The following is a 27,972-nucleotide window of genomic DNA, read 5'->3' as shown; positions in this document are numbered from 1 at the left end:
GAGAACACTATTCTAACGTCAGTATAGCGCAGAAATCCCTCATTTAAAAAAAAAATGCAATTTTGTATTTCTGAGAGTCGCGCGAAAATTTGAATGTTACTAATGTTCAGTTTACGAAATTTATTTTTGTTAGAGGTGCTTTTAAATAAATATACAAGCATATTCTACCTTTATTTCATATTTTTATTGTTTTTCTACATTAAATAGTGTAATTTAAGTTGTAAATAATTAACACAGCTTATAATATTAATATAAAATACGATGTACACAGTTTTTACACTTGAAATATTGTACGTCAAGTATACACCACATTTTTAATTTACAATAATTAAAGATTAATTAATTAAAAACTAATGTATCCTCTTCCACAAGTTTTCCTTTGATTCTTCAACTCTTTCCATACCTAAACACAAAACACATACACAATTAATACTTTATTTTTTAATATATTCCTATATTACATTTAATACTTACTAGATATTTTTTAAAAACCCTCAAACGATAAGATATAAAAGTTTACAATTAATTGAAAGGAAGAAATAGTCCATAATCCACAATAATATTTAAATTACTATTTTATTTCATGTATCATGTGTATCAACGTTCGTTACTTTTTTATAATAATGCCATATGATCTTCAACAATGTACACCATGACAGACAATGGTAGATAAACTTAGGGAGTTGTTTTGTCGATATCACAGACAATAGTTACTGGAGGTTAGCGAGGAAAGTTCAACATGATTTCACGGTGGGAAACAGTATACTCTATTCTTTGGTTTATTTCATGCAATCATAAACTTTGACCTCTATTCTTTTTATAACAGCCACATTGCTACGGGGTTTCTTTAACGATAATCTTTAGTTTCGATCATTCGACCACAAGAAAATACAAATCTCCTCTCTACAAACATTCAAGATCCGTTACATGGTAAAATCACTCGGGCTTTTCAGCAATTCTGATCATGCTCGACTTGACGGAAGGTGTCACGGTACAGGGAGCTGGGGGTGCGATGCATCATCGTCATGTACGAGCTTCCTGAAGCCGGGGTTGCTGCGGGATTCGTTGTCGGGGTCAACAATGGCGTTCCCTGAAGACTAATGGCCAATGGAAGCGCTGTTGGCGTGCACAGACTCATCGCGTTACGTCCACCTTCTGTCACTGAACGATATCTTGTTGGCCTTGCCGATCTAGGAAACATTTGATCATTAGAACCTTCAAGGTTATTTGTTAATGTTTAATAATTAATGTATGAGATACATTGTGTGAGATATATTGTGTGAGATACATTGATTGGAATGTAACATTGGTACAAATTGGATGCAGAACAGAGTCTCACAAGTTGGGAACTTAGTTCTACATGTTCAAACATCAAATCTTAACATTAGAATGTAACATTGGTACAAACTGGATGCAGAACAGAGACTCACAAGTTGGGAACTTAGTTGTACATGTTCAAACATCAAATCTTAACATTAGAATGTAACATTGGTACAAACTGGATGCAGATCAGAGACTCACAAGTTGGGAACTTAGTTGTACATGTTCAAACATCAAATCTTAACATTAGAATGTAACATTGGTACAAAGTGGATGCAGAACAGTGACTCACAAGTTGGGAACTTAGTTGTACATGTTCAAACATCAAATCTTAACATTAGAATGTAACATTGGTACAAACTGGATGCAGAACAGAGACTCACAAGTTGGGAACTTAGTTGTACATGTTCAAACATCAAATCTTAACATTAGAATGTAATATTGGTACAAACTGGATGCAGATCAGAGACTCACAAGTTGGGAACTTAGTTGTACATGTTCAAACATCAAATCTTAACATTAGAATGTAACATTGGTACAAAGTGGATGCAGAACAGTGACTCACAAGTTGGAAACTTAGTTGTACATGTTCAAACATCAAATCTTAACATTACAGTGTAACATTGGTACAAATTGAATGCAGAATTAAGACTTACAAGTTTGGAACTTAATTATACATTTTCAAACATGAAATCTTAACAATCTGATCTGTTCAAACCTCAAATCTCAACATATTCTAAACTCCACATCCTTAAATTTGTAACTCATTACATTCTCAAAGCCCTACACCAAACCTAAGTACCTCAGAGTACCATATCTCACCTAGAACACTTGCACTTCAGCAACCTGATGAACGCAGCCCTGAACGTTTTATTGAATATGGTATAAATAACGGGGTTAATAGTGGAGGACATGTATCCGAGCCATAAACACGTGTCCACCACGTGCACGGGCACCGAGCACTCAGGGCAAGCGGCGAAGAAGATGTTCAGAAGAAAAAATGGCGCCCAGCAGAGCACGAAAGTGAAGAAGACTAAGCCCAACACCTTGCTAGCTTTCTGTTCCGTCGCCACAGCGTTGGCAGCCATGGATCTCCTCTTCGTGCGACCAGCTAGAAACCTGTAAACAAATCCATCAGTTTTATTGTGAAAGAAAAGTACAGTGAGTCGAATAGTGCAAGACTTAAAGTCGTAGGATGAGATAAAAGGATAAACGAGTCTGGTAAAAATTCACCTGAGATTGAGGGTAGTAGGCGTGACGTTCAATTGCAGCTTCAAAGCTCTCAGAGTGAAGTTTCTTGTTTCGCGGGCAATGTTCTCAGGCGTTTGAGTGGCCTGATCCACTTTCGAGCCCTGTTTCGCCCCGACGGTGCTTCCGGTCGGACTGCCCGCCCCGTTCACGCTGAAATTCAACTGCGGTTGCTGCTTGCCCGTTCTTGCACCCTTGCATCTGCGATATTTACACCGACGGTGCACTGTATATAACTCTGTTAAACCCACCGTTGCTTTACACAGACATGCACCTTCGAATCCGACGCACGACGCCGTTAATTAATAACACGCGATTCTTAACACGCTCGGAGTCGAAGCTACAATTTGCCAACTTGCAATTTCGATTTAATTCTAGCAGAGTATTATCACATTTACGTATTTGCAATTTTAACGACTCTGCAAATGTTTTGTACAACGTTTATAACTACATTTGCAAGTTTATTAAGTGAAGGAAATTAACAAGTTTCCAAAGGGTTACCATGAACAATATCAACTGCTATTATTAATATAGATCCTCTACTATTAATTCCTACACTTCGTCAAAACAATTTTATAAATTAAGTGAAGGAAATTAACAAGTTTGCAAAGGGTTACCATGAACAATATCAACTGCTATTATTAATATAGATCCTCTAGTATTAATTCCTCCACTTCGTTAAAACAATTCTGAGTGAAATTCTCTAAGTGAAACGTCTCTAAGCGAAACGTTAATAAAAAAAGACTGCGTATGTGAAGGAGAGTGCTCGAGAATAAATTGCAAAGCAAGAATGGAGTGGTAAGGAAAGTCTGAATAGCGAATTGTTACCTATCGGTAGCAAGACCGGTACCGGAAGTCCTCCAGGCGTGTCGAGTGGATAACGACGCCGTGGTAGTAGTTCCTGTCGTCGACGTCGAGGAGGTTTTCGCCGTCGAAGAGTATCTGCCACCTAGTCTGCGAAATTGATCTCTCTCAGGGTATTCCGCTACGAAACGAGCTTTCTGTCGTAGCAGTTGCACCGTCAGCACATACGTGGCTACCATCACGATCATGGGGATGTAGAAAGCGATCAGCGAGCCGAACACGAAGAAAGCTCTGTTGTTGATCACGCACGCACCCGGTCGTGGCATTATATTCGATGGATTTATTATACCTGCAAGGAGGATTTTATGAAATTCTCTACAAACTCTGATACTGTAAAACAATGTAGTTGAACAATTCTAAAATTGTATAATTGTAGAGGAGTACAATTATGGAGTTAATAAATTGTACATTTGTAAAGGTGTACAGTGATGAAATTATAAAATTGAACAATTTTAAAAATGCACTATTATAAAATTGTAAAATTGCATAGGTTTAAAGATGTATAATAACAAAATTATAAAATTGAATAACACTGAGGATGTTCAACTATAAAATTGTAAAATTGCATACCTGTAAAGGTGTATAATGTTGAAATTATAAAATTGGACAACTTTAAAGATGTACAATTATAAAATTGAACAACATTGAAGATGTTTAATTATAAAATTGAACAATTTTAAAGATGTAGTATTATAAAATTATACTTGTAAAGGTGTACAGTAACAAAATTATAAAACTGAACAATACTAAACTTGAATAATCATGAAGCTAAAATTGCATACCTGCAAAGGCCTACAATAATAAAATAATAAAATTGAACACCCCCAAAAGAGCGTAACTATAAAACTATAAAATTGCATACCTGCAATGGGCTACAATAAAAAAAAAAATAAATAAAATGGAACACCTCCAAAAATGTATAACTATAAAAAATAAAATCGAACGTCTCCAAAACCAACTCACTATAAAACTATAAAATTGAGCAGTAAAGTGTAAAATTAGAAGAGTAGAAAAACAAAATGAATGATAAGGAAGTCTGTTCAAAAAAGATGCAACGAAATAGAATGTCCGTAGAGTAATCACAGCACAATCACGATGCAGCCTACTTTTTTTATTCAACTGGATTATTTGATTCCGAGAACGAGCACAGACAACTCGTGGATTCGTGCAAAAACGTAATCACTTATCGACCTGGGTCACAGTATCGGGAATAGTTTCGAATATCGAAGGCAAGAAGCCCAGTACGCGCAACTTTCCCGTTTACCCTGTCGTTGGACCGGAAGCGACACGAAAAAAAAGGAACTGCTATTCCTAGTCCGGAAATCAATTTCCCCGATACGATTGATCCTGATTCGGCTTTCTCGAAACTGTTTGCATCGCAACGATCAACGACAAACTTCTTAAGTTTATTTCTTTTTCGAACTTTTTTTGGAAAGTTTCACTATTTTAGTAGTTTCGGATTTTTGTCAGGGACGTATGAAAGGTATTTCAAGAAACTTTTGTTGCAATTGCATTTTATGTAACTAACTGGGTTGTTAAAGACAAGGTCTGACACAAATTCATGACAGAAAAGTATCTTGAAATAGTACTTATGATACATCGTTTTAAAGCTTGAAGACCAAGGAACAATACTGCATAAAGGTTTCGTTGATATTCGGGACACAAAATGGCTGACAATTAATCTTAGAGAACAGTGGACCAAAATTCTAATGGGGAAAGTGTGATACAAATTCATGACAGAAAAGTATCTTAAAATAGTACTTATGATACATCATTTTAAAGCTTAAAGACCAAGGAAAAATACTACGTAAAGATTTCGTTGATATTCCAACCACAAAATGGCTGACAATTAATTTCAGCGAGCAGTGAACCAATTTCCAAACGATAAAGTCCGACACAGTTTTATGACAGAAAAGTATCTTAAAATAGTACTTGTAATACATCATTTTAAAGCTTAAAGATCCACAAAAGCACCTACATAAAAATATATTTGATATTCCTTATAAAAAATGGCTGCCAACTAATTTTACTCAATCTATTTCCAACCGCGTTTCGTCCACCGTATGACAGAAGAGTCTCACAAAATGGCGCTCATGCAACACGAACCCGCAGCTCGAAGTTTGATAAAAATAACTACATAAATGTTTCACGAATGACGACGATATAAACCATCCGGATTTCCCGTCAAAATAAGTTGTTTCGAAGGGATGCACGAAAGGAAAACAAGGGAGTATTATATTTTCGCAAGAAATAATATGCTCGTTACCTAATACTGTAATAGAACTGGAAACCAACATGGCGAGCAGCCAAACAGCCGCGATCTTGAAACCGACCATTCGTTTAGTGGAGGTGTGCCGTGTTCTCAGCGGGTTACGGATGCCCAAATAACGACCAAGCGAGATGAAACACATGTGCATGATACTCGCAGAACACGCCAACACGTCGCAGGTCACGTAAACGTTACACCAGAGAACACCGAATGGCCAGTATCCTGGAACAGGCAGAAGGAGACTTGTTAAATGGTGCGCCATCATTAACCTTATAGGCTGACATTTTCGGATATTTAGTGGTGGAAATTGGGTCACAATTTTAGGAAGGGATTATTACTGTTTCTTGACCTGATAAGGGTAAGGTCTCTGTGTACCGAATTCTCAAATTTCCTAATTCCCTATTCTCTAAATTCTCAAGCACCCAAATTTTATAGTTCCCGAATTCTCAAGCATTCAAATTCCATATTTCTCAAATTTTCAAGCGTCCAACTTCCCTATTTCCCAAATTCCATATTCCCCAAATTCTCAAGCGCCCGAATTCCATATTTCCCAAATTCTCAAGCGCCCAAATTCCATATTTCCCAAATTCTCAAGCGTCCGAATTCTATATTTTCCAAATTCTCAAGCGCCCAAATTCCATATACCCAAATTCTCAAGCGCCCAAATTCCATATTTCCCAAATTCTCAAGCGCCCGAATTCCATATTTCCCAAATTCTCAAGCTTCAAAATTCCATATTCCCCAAATTCTCAAGCGCCCGAATTCCATATTTCCCGAATTCTCAAGCGCCCAAATTCCATATTTCCCAAATTCTCAAGCACCCAAATTCCATATTTCCCGAATTCTCAAGCGCCCAAATTCCATATTTCCCAAATTCTCAAGCTTCCAAATTCCTTATTTCCCGAATTCTCAAGCGCCCAAATTCCATATTCCCCAAATTCTCAAGCGCCCGAATTCCCTATTTCCCCGAATTCTCAAGCGCCCGAATTCCATATTTCCCAAATTCTCAAGCGCCCGAATTCCCTATTTCCCAAATTCTCAAGCGCCCAAATTCCCCACATCCCAAATTCCAAAATTTCCAAATCCCCTATTTCCCAAATTCTCAGCTCCCCAAATTCCCTATTTGCCACCATCTAAAATTGCCAAATTCCCCTCCCCCAAATTTCCCAAATCCCCAAATCCTCAGCTCCATAAATCCCCAAACGCACAAATTCTCAGATACCCGAACAATCATCGCGCTAACGGAAAGCAATAATTCCACCTAATCCAGGATCGAACATAATCCAAAAAATCTATTATCGTCCACTAAAATAAATGGGAAAGTTTTCCTAATAAAATAGAATCGAAGATGTTAGAGTGGTCCGGAATCGCGGAGGTGGAACGATATCATAAAATTGCGCCATTAAATTCATAAAAGCAGTTCCATTGAAAATCCGAGAGGATCCGTTGAATCGGGATACGCTGCCGTAAAGAGCAAGAATTTCTGAAAACGTTTAATTAAATTTTACCGAAGGAAGCTCGTTCTGTCTTCAGGCTTGACTACCTTCACTGTTCGTTACGATATCAACCTGTCTGACCTATTCGCTACGAAACTCCTTAGGTTCAGGTTGAACCTATTATTAACCGGATTACTTTGAATGGCTTGCTATCTGCGAGTAACACGGTCCGAATGCGTTCAACCGAATTCTAACTTTTGTCTCTGGAACGTTTTGGTTCAATCGCATTCCTTTGCTATGGCGCACATTGTTACTGTTTACCTTGTACGCACCTGGTGCGTCATGTAAGTTCAAATGTGTATTCAAAGATTAAAGTACTGTAGACATTTAAGTGGAACAGGAATGAGATATATAGATTAAATGTATTTAAATGTTTTAAATGTATTAGTGCAAGGGATTAGTCCTTTTAGTGAGTCTGACTCGTGACGCATTCGTGACGCACTTGTTTGACTCGTGACGGACTTGTCTGATTCTTGACGCACTTGTCTGACTCTTGACGCACTTGTCTAATTCTTGACGCACTTGTCTAATTCTTGATGCACCTGTCTGACTCGTGATGTACTTGTCTGACTCGTGACGCACCTGTCTGACTCTTGACGCACTTGTCTGACTCGTAACGCACCTGTCTGACTCTTGACGCACTTGTCTGACTCGTGACGCACCTGTCTGACTCTTGACGCACTTGTCTGACTCGTGACGCACCTGTCTGACTCTTGACGCACTTGTCTGACTCTTGACGCACTTGTCTAATTCTTGACGCACTTGTCTGACTCGTGATGTACTTGTCTGACTTGTGATGCACTTGTCTAACTCGTGACGCACTTGTCTGACTCGTGACGCATTTGTCTAACTCATGACGCACTTGTCTGACTCGTGACACATGAGTGATACATTCGTCTGACTATAATCAATTATACTCAAATTTTGAATGCACTTTATTTTGAAGTTTGCAAAATAGAGCAATATTTCAAGAGTACAGAACGAAACTGGTGTAATGGAAAAAGCAATTAAAAGAACGCGATAAAACAGTGAACTATGAAACTTGACAAACGTGTCGCAAACAACAGCGAAACGTGTTGGAATACAAAACGCAAATGCAAAGTAAAATTGTAGACAAGGTTTCTATTTGATCGGTTTACACGACCGCTGCTTGTTATTCCACGCCGCACGTGTAGAAGCCGAGAGCATTTCGATGCTTCATTATTTTCGTGAATCGATATGATCGATCGGTTTCGACGAACGTTTTGTTTCCCGCTGTTCGCTGGCAAACAACATGTTCATTCGCGCGTCTATCTCATGAATTTAGGCGGTGTTACGAAACGCAACACGGAAATCCGTCAATTCGGTATGAACCATATGAAAACGAAGCAGATCAAAGAACATCAATGTTACCAACGTATGTTTACATCGATTTGCTTCTGAATGCGATCGTTTCACAGCGTTGCTGACGGAATCGATGAAATCCAATTTGATAGATTAGCGACTTTAGCCGATAATTGGATCGAGTCAGTTGTGGGCAAATAACGCGCTAATCGGGATATTATTTAATTAGCTGCTATTCAGAGCTGTTATGTGGTCAGGTCTTTGCTTTAGTGAGCTCGTATATTTATAAAGTGGTGGACTTGTAAGTTTTTAAACTTTCAGATTTCCAAATTTTTGAATTATTGTATTTGCAAATTTCTACCTTCCCAAATTTACAAATTTTTAAATAATTAGATTTGCAAATTTCTACACTCTCAAATTTCCAAATTTCTAAATTATTATATTTGTAAATTTCTACTCTCTCAAGTTTCCAAATTTTTTAGCTATTATATTTGCAAATTTCTACACTCTCAAATTTCCAAATTTTTGAATTATTATATTTGCAAATTTCTACACTCACATTTTCATATTTTTAAATTATTATATTTGCAAATTTCTACACTCTCAAATTTCCAAATTTCCAAATTATTATATTTGCAAATTTCTACTCTCTCAAATTTCCAAATTTCTAAATTATTATATTTGCAAATTTCTACCTTCCCAAATGTCTAAATTTTTAAATAATTACATTTGCAAATTCCTACATTGAACATTGAGTGCCTCACGATACCGTCTCGTCAAAGTACAGTAAGAGGTTAAACTCCCTCATACATAAAGTACATACATCATATACATAGTACGATACATAGGAAGTTCACTTAAATTATATTTACGTACGGCTTAAAATCTAATATCCGAAAGAACGTTTCTTTGACCGTAAAACAGCAAAGAAAAGGTACCGTTTAGCACATTGTTTGATCCATCCAATAAACCTTATATCCCGGAACACAGAACAAACAATCTCGAAAATGCGAAACAAACGCACCCTTGGATTTACACGTTTGCTTTCGCGAGAGCTTATCGCGTTATCGCGAAGGATCTTCCTTTTTTCCCAGAACCGATCTTCCCGGATTTATAAATAATTCATGCGACAATCTACAAGCGCAAAGAATCGTTGATCGTAGGGTAAACGAGATTGTCCGATCTACTGGCAGCGATCAGAGAAAATGGAGGGTGAAAATTTCGCTCGATTAACGAGATTCGTAGAAAATTCCGATGGCTGTGTTATAATCCTGAAGTGGGACGAGAAGTTGCATCCGGACGATTTTTATCGGCGCGAAGCCTTTGTGCATCGAGATTGGAAAGTTTGTCGGAAAACTGCGAAATTTAATCTTTGTGGGGGCTTGCGAATTTTGGTAAACGGCATGCTTCGCGGATGAAACATAGTTCGTACGGGTGGAATTTCAGGGAACTTTCGAGTGGAAGACGCTTCGAAATTAGAATTTAGGGATTCGGGAATTTGGCGAGATGTCAGAATTGGAAATTTAGAAATTGGAGGCGTGAGGACGTTGGGGGATGATGTGCTAATTGCAAATTTGTGGAGTTGGGATTTGGTGATTGGGAGTTGGATCATTTTTTATTTGGAGATGAGGAGAGTTGGGGGCTTGAGAGTTTGGAAGATTTGGAATTTGGGAATTTTTGATCTGGTGATGTGGATGTGGATTTGATCTGGATGTGGAAGTGTCAGAATTTGGGGATTTGGTGATTTGGGACATTTGGAATTTGGGTAATTTTTAATTTTGAGGTGCATGGATTTGGGGGCTTGAGAGTTTGGAAGATTTGGAATTTGGGAAATTTTTAATCTAGTGATGTGGATGTGGATTTGACCTGAAAGTGGAAGTGTCAGAATTTGGGGATTTGGTGATTTGGGACATTTGGAATTTGGGTAATTTTTAATTTTAAGATGCATGGAATTGGGGACTTGAGAATTTGGAAGATTTAGACTTTGTAAAAATTTTGATCTGCTAATATGGATGTGGATTTGACCTGAATATGGAAGTGTCAGAATTTAATGATTTGGTGATCTAATTTTTGGAATATTATGAATTTAGGAACTTGACAACTTTGAAAATTAAGCAGTCGGTATATAGGAGTTTATAAACGACACACATGTTAAAACACACTCATTTTTCCTTGTAACACAACGTAAAAATGAGAGGGTTAATTGTAAAAGTCGTACGTAAGCAATCTTAATGTAGCAAAGGTGGTAATCCTAAGTCAGATTAGTATGAAAAATACTGTTAGGACGCAGTGTAATGTATTCTGCTCGCATTTGCTCCATTTTTGAGACGGAAGTATTTTATAAATTTCATGGAAGCGAGTAAGACAAATAGCAGTCTTGTGGAGCAAGTAGTATGAGTCCGTATGTGGTCAGACAAGGGGAATCAGGCCATTCTCTGATGCAGTTAGATGATGTTACACTAGTTAGCTCGATAGCTTCCTCTGCAAATATTGCTCTATATAACAGCACTTTCAGAATGAAAAAATTTCAGGCTCTGAGAACTTGGTAATTTAGGAAAATATATAAACTATAATAAGAAAATTAACCCGTTACCTATCAAATTTTTATCATAAAAAATTTCACCACGTAAATGTATCTTGTAAATTTATATACTTGCGTAAGTTAGACCTCTAACAGGAAATAATTGTGAAAACTGGAGGAACTTAGGAACTTAGAAAACTTAGGAACTCGCATATTTAATATAATATTGCAGGCAATAGAATATATTTAAATTTGAGTCCACAGTAAATGAACTAAAGAATGAAACCAACTCTAGAATGAAACCAACTTCAACTCTAGAATAAAACAAAGACACTGCAAGTATAATCCTCCAGTTAGCAATAGCTTCCACAAGGCAATAAACATGGCGGACCCCCCAGAGAATTAACCTAACTCTCCGAAGAAAAGACACAGAACAAAAAATCGGCTACCAAATATTACTCGAAGTCCTCTCGAGCAACGCGTATATATTTTTCGACGCTTAAAAATTGCAGTCTCTCAAAGGTGACACGATTTCAATCAACCCTGTGCCATCCCTGCTTTCGAGACCCCATTAACCGTGCCCATTATACTTCGCTACTCTATACTGCCGTTACATTCGACGAAAGTCCCGGTAAGTGGCAGGACGAGTTTGCTGAAAGAGGCAAGGAAACACTTTAAAAGTCTATTCGTTCGACTCGCTGAAATGTTCAGCCATCGTCAGCCTCGACTTCCACTCGTCACCACTCGATTTTTTAACGAGCAACCCTCATTTCCACCATCAGCAAACGCTTCGAGCTTAATTTAGAGTTTCGGAGCTTAATGGTGCGTATTTACTGTATGCTTCGATGTGCCACACTTTTTTTTATTTATTTTCTGATATATGTATTTTTAATTTTTTTTTTTATACACACATTGTGGTATGTGCATTTTAAGAGGTGTAGTTTGAGATACATATTCTATGTGTATACATTTGAAGAGGTGTATTTTTGGATACAAATTGTACTTTCACTGCTACAATTTATTATATGAACAAAAACTTAATTTTTTTTATATAAACTTTGGAAACGTGACAGAAAATTAGAAACCAAGATGAAACTTTGAAAGTGAAATTTAGAGAACAAGTTTGCAATTTCTCAATGAATTCTGTCGCGAAAGTTGTGGATGTAAATGTGAACGGTTTGCCTAGAACGCTATTTAATGAACACCTGAAGAATGAGTAAAAATGGCTCGTTAGCGTGACGAAAAAATATTTGCGAAGTTTACAGCAGAGATATATGACTGTCTGAACTTTCCACCGGTCCAAACTTTTAAAATCCAAAAGTTGACAAGTCGCATGAATTTTTGAAAGTAGAGCAATAAAATTCGTAAATGTTATTTATCCATAAAAATGATTTCTTCGATTAGTCTGAAAAATTGCTCTCCACCGAGCAAACACGGTTTCTTGTGTTTCCTGTTTGCTCGCACAAAAGGTTTTGTGAACAGGTTTGGGACTATCTGTATATTTACAAACAATCGATTGCAGGATTGCGAGTGTTTTTTTCATGCAGAATCCGATACACGCGCAAACACGATGCATCGCAATTTCGGAATTCGTCAACGGATAAACAAATTTAGTAAATTTGTTCTCTGCGTTAAAATATCTTCGACCCGTTATATTTTATAGGTAAAAATTCTTGATTAAAATACACGAAATATTTAGTGACGGTTTCAAAATTAGACTCTTTATAAAATTTCGCAAGTCGTACCTTTTGTCAATAAAGTTACGAGCAAATATTCTTCGCAAACGGAACTCGAGAAATGCATCATCGTCGGATCAGAAACATGGGAGATGCAGAACTTTTTTTCGAACTGGGTCATTTAATCATACCGCGAACCGTACTCAAACGAAGTAGAAACAAAGTCTGCGAATGCATCGAATTCACTCAGATATTGCTTTCGACATAACGATGTCCTTATTGTAGGAATTCGATAAACTGTACGCAACTCCTTTCAATTCTGAAACTCTCCTTTAAGAGCACAAATGTTTTACTTAATTGATGTACATATAGTATTTGTTTCTTATGCTTTTATCCTTCAGACTTTGAGAAGATAGGTCAGAAATGTTTGACTTCATCGACATAGACAAATATTTATTAAAATTGCAGTTAGTTAAAGAATACATTACTTGTCTGTCTGTATGTATATATTATTTGTCTATATGTATGCATATATTGTATGTCTGTCTGTATGTATAATATTATTTGTCTACATGTATGCATATATTATTTGTCTATCTGTATGTATAATATTATTTGTCTATATGTATGTAGATATTATTTGTCTGTCTGTATGTATAAAATTATTTGTCTACATGTATGCATATATTATTTGTCTATCTGTATGTATAAAATTATTTGTCTACATGTATGCATATATTATTTGTCTGTCTGTATGTATAATATTATTTGTCCATGTGCATGCATATATTATTTGTCTACATGTATGCATGCATATATTATTTGTCTCCATGTATGTATGTATATATTATTTTTCTGCATGTACGTATGTATATATTATCTGTCTGTATGTATATATAATTTGTCTGAGCATCAGTCTGATATAAAGAGCAGTAAATTTATTACGAACGCATTTAATTAGAAATAAGAGTATCGATCGACAGCCAATGTATCGTTAACAAATATTCATTATCCGAGTATTCGTTCGAAGCTGAAATTGGCCAAAGGGGAAGTATACGCAGACACCGGCATCAGAGAGCATCCAACACAGATGACAAGCAAATATCTCGAGTGAAACCAAGTGACGGCTGTCTATCGTGAAATTGCACACTAATGCGAGAGGTCCGAATTTACGCTTGGGAACATTGCTTGGCTCGTTATTGGCATTCCGAATCGGAGTCCAACTATTTTCACCAATTATCAATCCTTCAAACTTCTAACTTACACTATCAATCTTCTAACCACAATTTTTTGTCACGTGTGTTCGAACTTGCACTCAAATGGTACTCAAATTGCAAGCTTCTCTTGATTGAATAATCGAGTATATTTTAAAAAATCTCTAGTACAAAGTTTAGAATAATTGTAGAGCTTCCATGGGACAGCAGTTATGGTTTATATTTCTGAAAATATTAAACAAGTCTACTATTGTAATTAATAAAATATAAAATAGAATCAGAGTGAATAAAAATATAGTAGAGCAAGATAGCTTATATTTGACAAACTCTGAAACTACATATTTAAAAAAATATGAAAGTAAAGAAATATGCAGTCGATTATAATACGAAGCTTGAAAGGTATAAAAGTGCAAACATGGAAAAATGAATTAGAAATATCGGAGCACGAATTTATCTAAAATTCTTTTGCAACAATCAGTAAAGTCAACGTACAAACGAAGCCCCGCAGCGGAACGTCCATATAGCGCGAAAAAATTAATTATCAAGCCGAGAGAAATCCAGTGTGGCAGGCAGAGCTGACTTTTTTACCGGTTGGCCAAAACGAATTTCCATTTTTGACAAGCACAAAAACCGAACCTCGCTGTATTGGCCGACTGTCCGCCTATAAAAACGAAATATATCTCAATTGCGGCCATCGCAGCTGTCGCTTTGGCCACGGTGTAACTCTTTTTTTTTTTCGACAAGCCCATTTATCAAGTTCCTCTTCGCGGATCCGCGAATTCCGCGGAAACATTAAATTGTTGTGGTCGGCGGAACACAGATACTAATGGATGCATTAATTCTGCGTTATAACGATCGGTAGTCGCACTGTTTAACACTGTCACATATGCAAATTTCATGGAAAAGCCATTTTTCAAACCTCGTTCTTTCATCAACTTTATTTATAAAATCAGAGGTTCTAAAATTGCAGGACTATGCGATAAATACATTTTTCATTTAATATAACTGGTAAATATGAAAATATACAACCAATATATTTATCTGAATTATTTGGAAGATCTAAGACAGATGTGAGTTACACTTGATATAAGATTATAAGTAGTAATATAAAAATATATTCAAGCAATCTACTCATCTGAACTATTTAGGTCTAAGACAGATGTGAGCCACACTCCACATAACCTTATAAGTAGTAAATATAAAAATATATTCAAGCAATCTACTCATCTGAACTATTTAGGTCTAAGACCAATGTGAGCCACACTCCACATAACATTATAAGTAGTAAATATAAAAATATATTCAACCAATCTATTCATCTAAACTACCTAGAAGGTCTAAGACAAATGTGAGCCACATTGCATATAACATTATAAGTAGTAAATATAAAAATATACTCAACCAATCTATTCATCTAAACTACCTAGAAGGTCTAAGACAGATGTGAGCCACACTCCACACAACATTATAAGTAGTAAATATAAAAATATATTCAACCAATCTATTCATCTAAACTACCTAGAAGGTCTAAGACAAATGTGAGCCACACTCCACACAACATTATAAGTAGTAAATATAAAAATATATTCAACCAATCTATTCATCTGAACTACCTAGAAGGTCTAAGACAAATATGAGCCACACTGCACATAACATAAATATAATTTCAAATTAACTTGAACACGTGTTAAATTCGAAGTAATAATACTTACTAAAAGAGAAAAAGAAAGTTTGTAAGAAGAGAAGTACGTGGAATCGATGAACGTGCTTAATTGCAACACAGTGCAGGTGAGGCAAAGCACTATGACCCGAATTCCGAAGCAACATTTATTCTATACTCGGTCGTTATGGTGTTTCCATCGAAACTAAGCGAAATCGCTTTTGCGCAGGGAAACTAGGAAAGTTTATGGAGACAGGACATTAGAGTGTTTACGAGCGGGCAAGCAACAGTGGGTGTTAATTAACGTTTAGAAATTGCTGCAAAATTGCACCACGTTCAAAATCAAAATACCTAGTCGAGGTTCTTTAATACGAGTGCTGAATTCTATCAAAAACAACTTTGCTGCGGGTTTACTTTGTATCGAACATAATCCAGTTAACGTAAACTCCACTTAACTTACTGGGTTAGGTCGATAAAAGTTGTCTCGGTACATTTTTGCTTGGTTAACAAATTCTAACGTGATCAAATTTTACAATTCTTGTATAATCTACTCACATGTAATTTTAAATAGATTTCATATGGTTATATGTTATAATTTCGTATAGTTATATAAATTGAAGCACAAGTCAGCATAATCAACCAATAGCAAAAGAATGATCAGAGCGTAAAATGAAGACAGCAGAATATTGAGATATCAAAGGAGCCATAAATAGCAAAAATGAATTGAATGAAGCGTAAACAATTTAGCATAATAAAGCTGTTTGTATAAAATAAAAGCAATTAGTCGAGCGTGACACGCTATCCATCCCGAATTTCCCCAGACGGCTATGACTAGGGCCATAATTTCAGCGCCGCATACAAACAGCGAACTCCGGCGGACGTTAAATTAAACAAACAAATCGAGAATGAAGTAAATTCCGCGGTAAATCGACGTACACACGAATAGCAAGTTCACGAAACACTGTATACGGGCGAGTGCGATTACATTCGGCCGTGTGTGTCCCATTTAAAGTTCGCTTTGGTAAACTTCGTTTCCCGAGCTATTTCTCAAGCTGGATTTCTTCGTGTACCCAACGAAGCCCGTTCAATCATAAGGAACAACACCGTATAGGAGCCGTAACCCCGTGACGAACTGTACCTATTCGTTCTAACGTTTATCGAGGCCCCTAGCTATGGAACTTTTCGCCGTTTCTCAAAAGTACAAATACCTTGGGGAAGCTTATAACTCAACCGATATCTTTGACGTTCCAAGTAAATTTCAACGTGCTGGAAATTATCTTGGGTATCTTTGGGAATTTTAATTACGTTTTGGTTGTGGAAACACTGCGTTGTGTTCATAAGAGATTTTCCACCAGGTTAATCATTTTCCGCTAGGTTTATTATAAATTTCATGCATTAGATTTCGCGTGTGCTCTTCCACGTGTTAGATTTTCCATACGTTGCTACATGTGCTCATGTGTGGAATATCACATGTGATTCTTCATGTGTTAGGTATCTCTGTTTTCTAATGTGTTACCCCATGTGACTGATTTCTCACATGTTACTCACAAGCTCGTGTGTTAAGTATACCATGTGACCTCTCATATGTGATCACGCGTGACATGTTCCTCATACATTGGATTACGTGTTAATACATCAAACATACTTTACTATAAAAATTTTATATATGCTACATAAAAAAATGTCTATGTTCTACTATTAAACCATATGTGTATTTTATGAGTGACATATATGTACTCATATGTATCTTATTAGTGACCTGTACGTACACATGTCCTACTAGTGACCTACATGTTACATATGTGTCATTATGTGTTCATTTGATCACTGACCAAAAATGTTCCATTCCTAACATGCATGTCTTATTAGTAACATATGTATTTTATATAAAATTTGATAAAGTATCTGCAATACTGAAATTTCGTGCAGAACTTCAATTTGATGCCAGCCCATGTAAATAGGATGAAGAATGATGGAGTAAGAAATTACGTATCAAACTCATCGAACTTCATCCATAAAAAGTGGTGGAACAGAGAAATCAAGGAAACGCCAGTCTCAAGGTGGTTGGAAAATATCAAAGGTGAGGCGATGAATTCCTGATCAGTTCCTGTTTCTCAAACTGCTGACAAACGATTCCCACCAAATCAGAGGTAAACGTGTAATCTCCTTACATCAAAGCGAAACAGTGGCAATCAATCTTAACTTGAACAGAATGAAATGCTTTGTCGAGATAATTTCGAACGTCAAATTATCTGCTTAATTAGGAACGATCGATACCTGCGGTACTCTTGACAAACTTCAGTTTTGAATATAATCTTAAGTGGAAGGTTTCGATGATTTTGCAGAGGTTTATTTTCAAGTGGGAACTTTGGACAAGTTTTCGTTTAGGATTGCGATTATCGGATAAAACGGAAACGATACCGTAAACGCACACGGTCGAAAATGCGAAAAGTTCCACCGCATCGAGTTTTCTTGGAGAACTTTATCGTCTTCGAACCACGCGCGCCGCTTTATAATTTTCTTTGCTCCTCAAAAGTCGCCACTCTTAGCGGCAAACTTTCGAGCTGATCGGACAATGACAAGTTCATACAAAAGCTATAATTTGCGACTTATAAAAATTTCTTCCGAACGATTTACGCTTTCGTCCGAAGAAATGCCTCTAATTAGAGCAATTAAAACTTGAAAATTTTGTGGGAATCAGCAAATTGCGAAACTTTATTAGAGGTCTAATTAGTTCGATTTAATCGAGCTCTTGTTTTCGTCGAGCTGGCATTATTCCAAACCATCAGTGTCCGTCGTACGAATTCTATTGCTTGCCGGAAGGAAGGCGGTGAAAAGATGAAATGGCACAATCGTGTACCATTTCCGGGTCTGTGGGATAAATTTTCGATTAGGCTTCTGTTTTATTGACCATATAAAACCCTTGTGGTCAAATATGTCCGTTCACGTATAAAATTACAAATATCTACACTAAATTTCATAATAATCCAACGAGAATTTTCCTGCGAGATTTTATTTTAAAACGAATAACGTACGGATATAATTACTGCAGGATTAAGCGAAGCTCCCGTTACTTTCGAAAACTCACCCAAAAAGCCCGGGATGGCGCCCAGAGGCATCACAAAAAGGCTGACGAGCAGATCAGCGACGGCCAGTGACAGAAGGAAGTAATTCGTGACATTGTGCAGCCTTCTGTCGAGTCCGACCGCCAGGCAGACCAGTATATTGCCCAAACCACCTGCCACGATGAACACCGCCACGAAGAGGAAGCCCCAGTCGAAACGACGACCTCTCGTCGCTGAATTCAATTTCGCACGGTGCGAACAAGAGATCGTCAGGTCCTCTGTCGTCGAATTCTCTGATGGAGTGCACTCTAGGATCTATTAAATCAATCACACAAAAGGACACTGTAAATGATTCGAATCTTATCACTTTTAATTTTATGATCAAATCACTGATGACTGACGACTCATCCAAGAGGTACATTTTTGAGAGGGATACAGTTTGATTTATTACTGAGGATTTTTTATTTGTGGAAGATTACTTCTTGGGGATTATGAAATTGTAGGTGTGTTTGATGAAATTGTAGATATGAATTGTAGCTAATATAGGAAGTTATGTGGTGTACTGTTAGAGGGTACATAGAGGGTACATTGATGAGGCGGTATAAGAAGAGTAATGGAGTATAGAGTAATAGTAAGAGTAACAGAGTAGGAGAGTAAGAGTAGTAGAGTAATAGGCTGTACCAAAGTATCTACCAGTGTGTTTGAGTCCCTAAAATCTAAGAAGGTAACAAAAATGTAGGAGAATGAAATTGCTATCCAGACCTCACCTGATCCTCTAGATTAGTATCCAGAGTCCCATTGCACCTGAACCTGGGTATCCTAGAGAGGAAGACGCCCTCGAAGCTGTCGAGTCCTCCGACGACCAAGGAGACGTTAACGTCGCAGCGAGAGTAATCGCACGGTGTACAAAAGAGGGTCATCGAGGTAGGTTTGTCGACGGTGCATAGATGATCGAATCCGAGATCCATCGCGCACTGGTCGACACATCCGACGAGGCTATCATTGCAGGGTAACTGATGCAGCACAGCAGTCAGATTACCCGTCCAAAAGCTCGTCAGATTTCCATCCATGGTTCCCATGGACTATCTCTTCAGAGCATTTCTGATCTACATTTGCACTGGATTACGACACTTTGTCCACAAAGGAAACTTGTCTTTTGTTTGTCATAGTCATCGATCCGAGTCACCGGGCACGTCAGGCGGGACGAAATGGACCCAGGAGTGTTCGTTAGGCAAATCGACGAGAGGAAGATGGTGTAACGGATTGTCGAGTAACGGGGAGCACGATGGCTCGTAAAAGGGTTCTATTGCCAGCATCGTTTCCAAATCGACCAGGGACCAGGAACAGGGTACGATCAGGATAAGAAGGGTGCGTTTAATTCGATAGCAGCTACGACATCAGCACGATATCACCGTTGCCCGACCAGTTTATGGATTCCTCGGGTTCGACTTTACGACCAGGTTCAGACAACGACCTCTTCGCCTCCATCTGGAACAAACGATGACAGTTTCAACTTCTCCCCTGAGGGAATCGATTTATTTCGCGGAGGGCATTATTAGCCTCTCAGTTAGCTGGACGAAAAATCCTGCGAGTCACCCATCAACAGAGCTAGAAACTGTAAAAAATCTTCGACCAAGAGGAAAGATTAGATCGGGGATCGTTGAAGAAACTGGAATACTGTTTCTAGACATTGATCCGCTGGGACACCGAGACCTTTGTCGTTTCGGAGATGCTTTTAAATTGGATGTCCTATACTCCTTTTTTATTTCACTGCTGTTTCGAATGTTACTTCTTTCTCTTGATGCGCTGTGAGGGAACTTTGATTTGAATGGATGGGAGGGCGGATACGAATTGAATTATTTTACGGATCACTGAATACCTCACGATTCGGGTGCTTCCCTTGAATCGCTATGAAAATGGATCGTTTCTTTGAAGTACGCCATTATCAAGTTTCTATGGTCGAAATTTTAAATGGTATCAATGTTTAAATTCCCAGTCCTCCGCAAGAAGTTTTTAAATTCCCCTAAATTCCGAAGCTTCGACACACCCCAGCAATTTGTCATTAATATTGAAAGAGAGTTTTCCAGGAAACGTGGAAATAGAGAAGGAACAACATATATTTTATTCAGGACGTGTCAACGATGGATCGAAGATATAATAATATTGCATCGATCAGGAGTAAGGCGAGCTTAAAGTGACATCGCTGTCGATATATAACCCCCGAAAGCATCTCGATAAATCACGGCCACCCTGAGACTCGACGATAGACACAAAAAATCGCCCTATTTATGGATTTTCTTGATTCATGACTAAATACATAGTAGTATCAAAAGAAGATCCCTTCGCAAATATACGATCAAATGTATCAGTAAGTGTGTACTGATAATAATAAATTATTAACGAATACACAAATAATCAATATATTCAACCAAATATAAAAACAAAATGTAAATGATTAATATTAAATATTCAACGTGTATGAATGTCCAAGATATTAAAATGCAAATGTTAACATAAATTAATTCGCGTGTAATTAAACGATTAATCCAATGATACATATTATTCATTGTATCATTGATAAACATATTCCCAGCAGAACAATAGCGAACTTCATTAAAAGCAACAGAGCCTCTAACTTCAGGATATTGCATTCACGGCGAATCAACTATAGCGCGTGAACAGTTTGTAATTAATGCTCGTTGTAATATTCATCGTCTAAAGGGCGAAATAATCACTGTTTGCGACCACGCGAAACTAGTTAAACTTGACTCGAGCAATCGTCAAATGTCTCAAATAATTAACGCGTAATTATTAAAAACTTCCGTTGATTCACAGAAATCGATCGAGTCGGAAATTACGAAAATAACTGGGTAAAATAGTCGGAATATTCTTTTACGTTCTTCCCTATGAAGTTTAATAACGATACGAATACCAGACGTAACTATCTCCATAAATATCCACATGTACGTAAATACTCTTTAATACACGCATTTATAACACGTTTAAAATGGAGTTTCAAGGGCCACATTTGAACAAGAAGGTAATTTGTTTTATGGAACGACATGGACTTCCTTCTCTATAATGTCTTGTGCTTGGTGATGCTAGTCACCTAGATAATGAAACTCCTCAAGGGTGTGTCACACTTGCTTCCCCGAATCATCGAATGATTTATCGTCCCCTCTGACAGATACTTTGCTACCCTCTGCTATCAGTCGCCGTTATCCGGGAATAAAATTTGGATTAACTCTAATCGGATGTCAATCTCAACCCCTTACCGTGTCGTCGGAAGCCACTTCTGGAGATGATGGCTTTTTGTGTCCCACTTGTTCGCGGTGTATTTTACAAATTCGGAAATGTCTTAAGACAGCGAATTTCTGAAGTTTTAAAATTAAGATTAAAAATTATAAAATCAAGACGTGACCGAAGTCCCAAACTTCTAAAGTTTTAAAATACAGAAGTCCGAAAGTTTTAAAATACTGAAGTCCCAGAACCTTATTCCTGAAACCCTAAATTTGTGATCCGAAAATTTGAACGCAGAAGTTAAATCTCCGAATTTAAAGAGTGTCGAACAATTCAGTGATTAAAGCTTTTTACGGTGGACGCGAGCTTAATTGAATTAAGCATACGAGACGAGCTACCAGAATTATATAACGTTTCTTCTATTTATCCATTCACGAACCAGTCTATTCAGCCCTCCTCGTTCTCTCCTATTCAGCATATCGCGGGTTCATTTCATTACGTAAATTAGTAATCTGTTGCATCCTCTGATAATTAATGCGATCAGATTCAGCAGAAGCTCTCCTGCAATCCGCGCAAATCTGTGTCGTAGTAAAATCGTTTATAGGAAGCTTGATTGACGTACAAAGTGCTAATTGTATTAGTCTCGAATCTGACAATACATCGATTATCTGACATTAAATTTCGCTATTATATTTTATTCATTTCTCTGATAACGTCGTGAAGAGAATTTTCAGAGTGGCTGTATTTTTGTGACAATTTTTCAATTGCGAATATCACAAATTACAGGTTGAGTTATTTAGGTGCTTAACAAAAAATAAAAATACTTGATCGAATTAGGTTTAAGAAACTATACGAGAATGCTAAAAATATACCAAATATTGAAATGTAAGAACGTGAATATATAAAAGCGACCAAAAGACAGAAGTAAAAGAATGTCACGAGATCGTTTCAGCGAAAGAAAGGAAAAATTACTTTGTCTCTCGAATACGTAGAAACGTCTGAGAGAACAATTTAACCACGAGAAGAATCAGAGAAGATTGTTGTCTGTAAATCCAAAAGAATCGTTCTTTAGAACTGTTTGAACTTTACGACCTTCGTTCGGTCTTATCGATATCACCGGAAGAGTACATTGTGTTCCAGCTTCTTTCCCTATTCCCCCTACATTCGCGCCATTTTTCATTTCCGCGTAACCCGGGACGAATGTCGGAAGAATTACGGTCCGCTACCGACGACAAATCGTTCCAGTCTGCCGCGAGATCATCCGTTTCACGATAGCATCTTAGAAATTTCGGATAACTTGTTCATGCAAATTTCTTAAGGGACGATTTCACTGGTATCTTCGAATTAGACGCAAGGGTAATCACGGTCAGAGAGCATTGGCCGGTGTCACGGTGGGATAAAGCTTGGATTTAGCTGATTGGACATCGACCGATGGCAACGAGATACGGATGTAATTTGTTAACGGACCTGCTACGAAAATAATACCACCGATACATACGTGGATGCACTAAGGCCAATAATTTATACAATAAATTCTCTAATTTCTTTTTTTGTTCAAGTCAATTTCTTAATAGTTAGTTTCACAATTTTTGAGCTACATATTTGTAACTCCTCAACTTAAAATTTGTGGAGATTTTGCATTAGAGGTTCAAATTTAGAGACGGTGGAATTTGGGAATTTCGATGTTACTTCAACGTGGAATTTGGGGATTTGACTTAGGTATTTGAGAATTTGTTGAACTTGGAATTTAAGGACTCCGAAATAAATTTGAAAGTGATTAAAGCTGTAATTCCATAAAGTGCAAGAAACTGATTTTGCAATAGACATTCTTTTGATACAATAGATTCAGAAGTAGTTGACCTGGTGCATGGGTTGAAATAATGATCCATTGACAGCTGGCTATACGGAATAAATGGATCGCAAGAGATTAATGGAGAAACTGGATTGTACAGAGCTTCTTGAAGGCGAAACCGATCAATTTTTCATTTCCTGCGAATTTCAGAGGATTTTGATATATTCATCATTTACAGAGAATTTTAAATTTCGACCTAAATCTCCAGGACCATATTTGTAGAAATGATTACGTTTTTTAATTAATTTTCACTCGAGATTTTAGCTTCCGCAGAAAACAAATGTTTACCTCGTTGCTCCAATTCTGTTCCCAGATAGATAAACAGTTAAATCTTCTCAATAAACTTTTTAATTATTAATATAAGAGTATTGTGGTCGAAAAGTCGAAAGAAATATTAGAACGATGAGAAGCTTGTGGTAAACGAATGAACTTCAAAGCACAATTTTTTTCTATGGTTTGGAGAGCATACAAAATAAAAAAGAGAAACGAGTGGTTGCCTTGTGTTGAATAAGTCGTTCATTCCAAAGTACTTCCCTTTTTTCGTCCAACAGGAAAACCAAAAATAATCGCGTAAATTAAAACCGCCAATTTGTGTATTAAGATTTTAATTAACAGTGGAGAGGGTGGGTTTTAATTTTCAGAATATGTAAATGTACTTTTGCGACTACTGCACTTTTTTTGGGAGCGAGCTGCAGATAATTAGTAGTGTGATGGTTTGCAATTTGGGGATGTGTGAAAATTTGGGAATTTTCAGTATCACGTTGTTATATAAATTCGTGAATTTTGGAATTTTGGAATTTTTGTGTCTTCAATTTCTGCATCCTCAGTTTTCTACACCCCCAAATTTCTGCTTTTCCAAATTCCTTCGCACCCAAATTTCTAATTTTTCAAATTCCTACACCCCCAAATTTCTACGCTCCCAAATTTCTAATTTTTCAAATTCCTACGCACCCAAATTTCTAATTTTTCAAATTCCTACGCCCCCAAATTCCTACGCTCCCAAATTTCTACTCCCCCCAATTCCTACGCCCCCAAATTTCTACATTTCCAAATTCCTACGCACTCAAATTTCTAATTTATCAAATTCCTACACCCCCAAATTTCTACGCTCTCAAATTTCTACATTTCCAAATTCCTACGCTCCCAAATTTCTAATTTTTCAAATTCCTACGTCCCCAAATTCCTACGCTCCCAAATTTCTACTCCCCCCAATTCCTACGCCCCCAATTTCTAAATTTTCAAATTCCTACGCCCCCAAATTTCTACATCCCCAAATTCCAACACCCCCAAATTTCAAACTTTTAAAATTCCTACGCCCCCGAATCCCTACATTCCCAAATTTCTACACCCCCAAATCCCAACACCTCAAATTTCTAAAATCCCAAATTTCTACACCCCCAAATCCCAACACCCCAATTTCCAAAATCCCCAAATTATAAAATTTCCATCACCGTCAAACATCCACCCCATAAATTAAAAACCCAGTGGCACTGCCCACTCTTCAGCCCCCTTTAAAATTGTCCCTACAGACCCAGCATCGCTCTCGTTTAATGTACCTCGTCCTACAAAAGTTTGTATCGTAAAAATGTAGAAATCGATCGAATAATTAAGTTAGCAATGTGCGAGTAAGATCCAATCATACTTTAAAAAACGTCTGATGAAGTTCCAATCATAGTTTAATTAAACTAGAGGCGGGTCTCATCAAAGAAAAGAAATTAAGAGCGGTAATTAAAACAAGATTTTCGTAAAATTGCCCATGGAGATGCGTCATATTCGACGAGGATGCATTTCCATCGATAACAAGAGTACAAAAAAGGAATAAACGACGGGATGGTATAAATTGCTTGTACTTCCGGGCCAGATTGGGTTATAAAGGGGCAACAGATTCGTTTTCACGACGCTGCACTTCGTTATGATAGAATCTACAATATTACACGACGCCGAATAAAAAGATACTTTCGAACGAACTTTAAATTAAATAAAGATACTTTAGATGGACTTTAAATTGCGATATTCCGATTGAAATTTAAATTGATCGAATTTCCTGCGAAAAGACGGTGCTGATTAATCAACAAGCCCGCGGGTCAAGTTCTTTTTTTCATTACGGAAGTTGTGCTTTTTTTCGATAACTTTGTGCGGGATAGTTTAGACGCAAACATTTCAGACTTCAAAATTCGATAAAAAGTTATTTCAGACGGACTTTTAATTAGAACTCGGAATCGAATTTAAAGGGGCTAATTAATTAATAATTCAGCAAAGAAAAAAGTTGTACAAAAAATGCTTGTACGAAATGAACAATTTTATATTGGATATCTTGATTTTTTAAAAATGCAATCAAAACAAATGCATTTGTACATTTTGTAGTACAGTCGTAACCGCATGGTCCTGCAAATAATACTTTGGAAAAAGAGCGGTTTTATTTAGCATTTAGCGAAAAAATAATACGGTTTCACGCAATAGTAGTTTGGTCAATTTAATTCGCATCGTTTTAAAAGCGCTCGACAATGCCAGTGGCTCTCGAATATAAATCTCCTTTAAAAGCTCTGCAAACACGGTAGAATAATTCGATTCATGATTTCCACCTAGAAATATTTTTCGTTAAGTTACACCTGCGCACATTTCCGATTCGATGTTGAAACCGTGTTCGAAATGTTTACACTTTTTAAAAAATGCTCTTTGTGCTTTTTTGGAAATGTTTTAATTACACATAGATGTTCGTTTTGTAAAAATATTTTGAACAAATATTTAACAAAATATTTGTAAAAAATTGTTAACAAGTAAAAAATGTGGACATTGTCAATTTTGTTTTATTTCCTCAGAGTTGATTTTCTGAAAAAGTTGCAACATTTTTCTTGTAAAATTAATATCAATTAAAGGAGCAGAAAATGAGAAAAAATTAAGACATAAGAAAAATGAGGTACATACACGTGCTGTGATATTTCAAAAAAATATAACATATATGTAATAATAAATATAATGTAAGATATATGTTTATAAATATAAAAATGTGACAATGAATTTTTATTTATAATAAACGTTTGTTAAACAAGGTAAAATAATTTTCTAACCCAAAACGTTTACTGCAAATATCTCCATGTTCCAGTATCTTTCTTTCTGCATCCATTCTTGATCTTGAAACTTCATCTCCTTCATCGCACTTCACACGATTCTTCCAAAAGCTTGTTGCATCGTCACTGCACTGTCACGACTTCACCGCGAAAAATCGCTGATCGATAATCGATAGTCAAATAGTTTACACGATAACCGCGTTTGGAGTTTCTTGCACGAGCAACATCGAGTGACAAATGATCTTCTTGCAACAATGACGTTTCAAATTTTAAACCGTGACAAAGCGGAGAACATAAACGGGTAATCGAAAAGTGGAACGATTATTGTAATCGATTCTTCGTCGAGTCGGTGCATCAATGTTTATAGAACTGTTGATCAGAATTCGAATTAATTTTAATCGAATCAGAGGATAAATCGACTGCGAAAATTGTGCAGTAAATTTTTCGCGGGAAATAAATCGCCAGAGGTCGTTTCGAATGTTTCTTGAATTGTAATTGTTCTAAAAATATTAGCATAAATTAGAAGTCTCAAAACTAATAGTTGTCACTGAATTTTACATAGTCACTGGCACGAATTTGTACAAAATTTGAATTAATTTAAATTATAAGGCGATAATTAGATGAGGAAGAGCATTTTGTGCAGTGAAAGTTATTTGTAATGTCGAATAAAAAGACACAAACTACCCTTAGGATACATCCTCGCGGTTCGGCCGCGTGGTTCGAACTGACGACCGGTCCAGATGTTATGGCGCTATCGCATGAGAGCGACAAAGACAAATATCTACAATGCGCGCCAAATCGTCTTTGTTTTTTAGACATATCGAATGAACTATGCATGTCTTACAATTTTATTATACTTCCACAATTTTTTACAAGACTCAGCGCTGTAATAACAAGCCTGTAACAAGCTTCTAACACTTTCTGCTCTTTTTCTAAAGCAATGTTTGCATAACATAAAAGGGTATGTCCTGCAATTTTGTAACGTGTACTCATATAATTTACTGGAGTATATTTTTTGGTGGTGTTTTTTTCCTACGACATGTTTTCATAAAAAGTGTTATTTAATTATTACACGTATAATTTATCTTTCACTTCTGCAAACACGTTACAATTTCCCCTACTGTACAAATATTTCATGTTTGATTTCCCCGCAATA

General features: G+C 36.8%; 1 protein-coding gene across 3 annotated transcripts; it reads right to left on the bottom strand.

Annotated features, from left to right (window-relative positions):
* Positions 1 to 557: 557 nt before the first annotated feature.
* Positions 558 to 27,549, bottom strand: 5-HT2A (5-hydroxytryptamine receptor 2A). Of its 3 annotated transcripts, none has more exons than XM_076539726.1 (8): positions 26,817 to 27,549; positions 19,424 to 20,144; positions 18,680 to 18,971; positions 5,699 to 5,923; positions 3,397 to 3,721; positions 2,554 to 2,721; positions 2,143 to 2,439; positions 558 to 1,190 (listed from the first exon to the last, which is right to left on the bottom strand). In XM_076539726.1, exons 2-8 carry the CDS (start codon positions 19,733 to 19,735, stop codon positions 950 to 952), a joined length of 1,860 nt encoding a protein of 619 aa, XP_076395841.1. In that variant the 5' UTR covers positions 19,736 to 20,144; positions 26,817 to 27,549; the 3' UTR covers positions 558 to 949. The 3 variants fall into 3 exon arrangements, with proteins under 3 accessions (XP_076395841.1, XP_012150423.1, XP_012150430.1); XM_012295033.2 differs by having other exon boundaries at positions 2,554 to 2,769; positions 26,817 to 27,548; XM_012295040.2 differs by lacking the exon at positions 5,699 to 5,923 and having other exon boundaries at positions 2,554 to 2,769; positions 26,817 to 27,547.
* Between the last annotated feature and the right edge of the window lie 423 nt (positions 27,550 to 27,972).

This window comes from Megachile rotundata, chromosome 14 (genome assembly GCF_050947335.1).
Source record: "Megachile rotundata isolate GNS110a chromosome 14, iyMegRotu1, whole genome shotgun sequence".
Taxonomy (NCBI): Eukaryota; Metazoa; Arthropoda; class Insecta; order Hymenoptera; family Megachilidae; genus Megachile; species Megachile rotundata.
The sequence above is the reverse complement of the archived record's forward strand: the minus strand, read 5'-3'. Positions and strand labels throughout refer to the sequence as shown.

Bases quoted from the DNA above. Each gene is read 5' to 3' on its own strand.
- 5-HT2A (XM_012295033.2), bottom strand. From the start codon at position 19,735: ATGGGAACCATGGATGGAAATCTGACGAGCTTTTGGACGGGTAATCTG. The intron at 3,722-5,698 runs GTAACGAGCATA...TCCTCCTTGCAG, and splicing joins CAGTTCTATTACAGTATTAG to GTATAATAAATCCATCGAAT. The intron at 2,770-3,396 runs GTAACAATTCGC...TAAATATCGCAG, and splicing joins ACCGGTCTTGCTACCGATAG to ATGCAAGGGTGCAAGAACGG.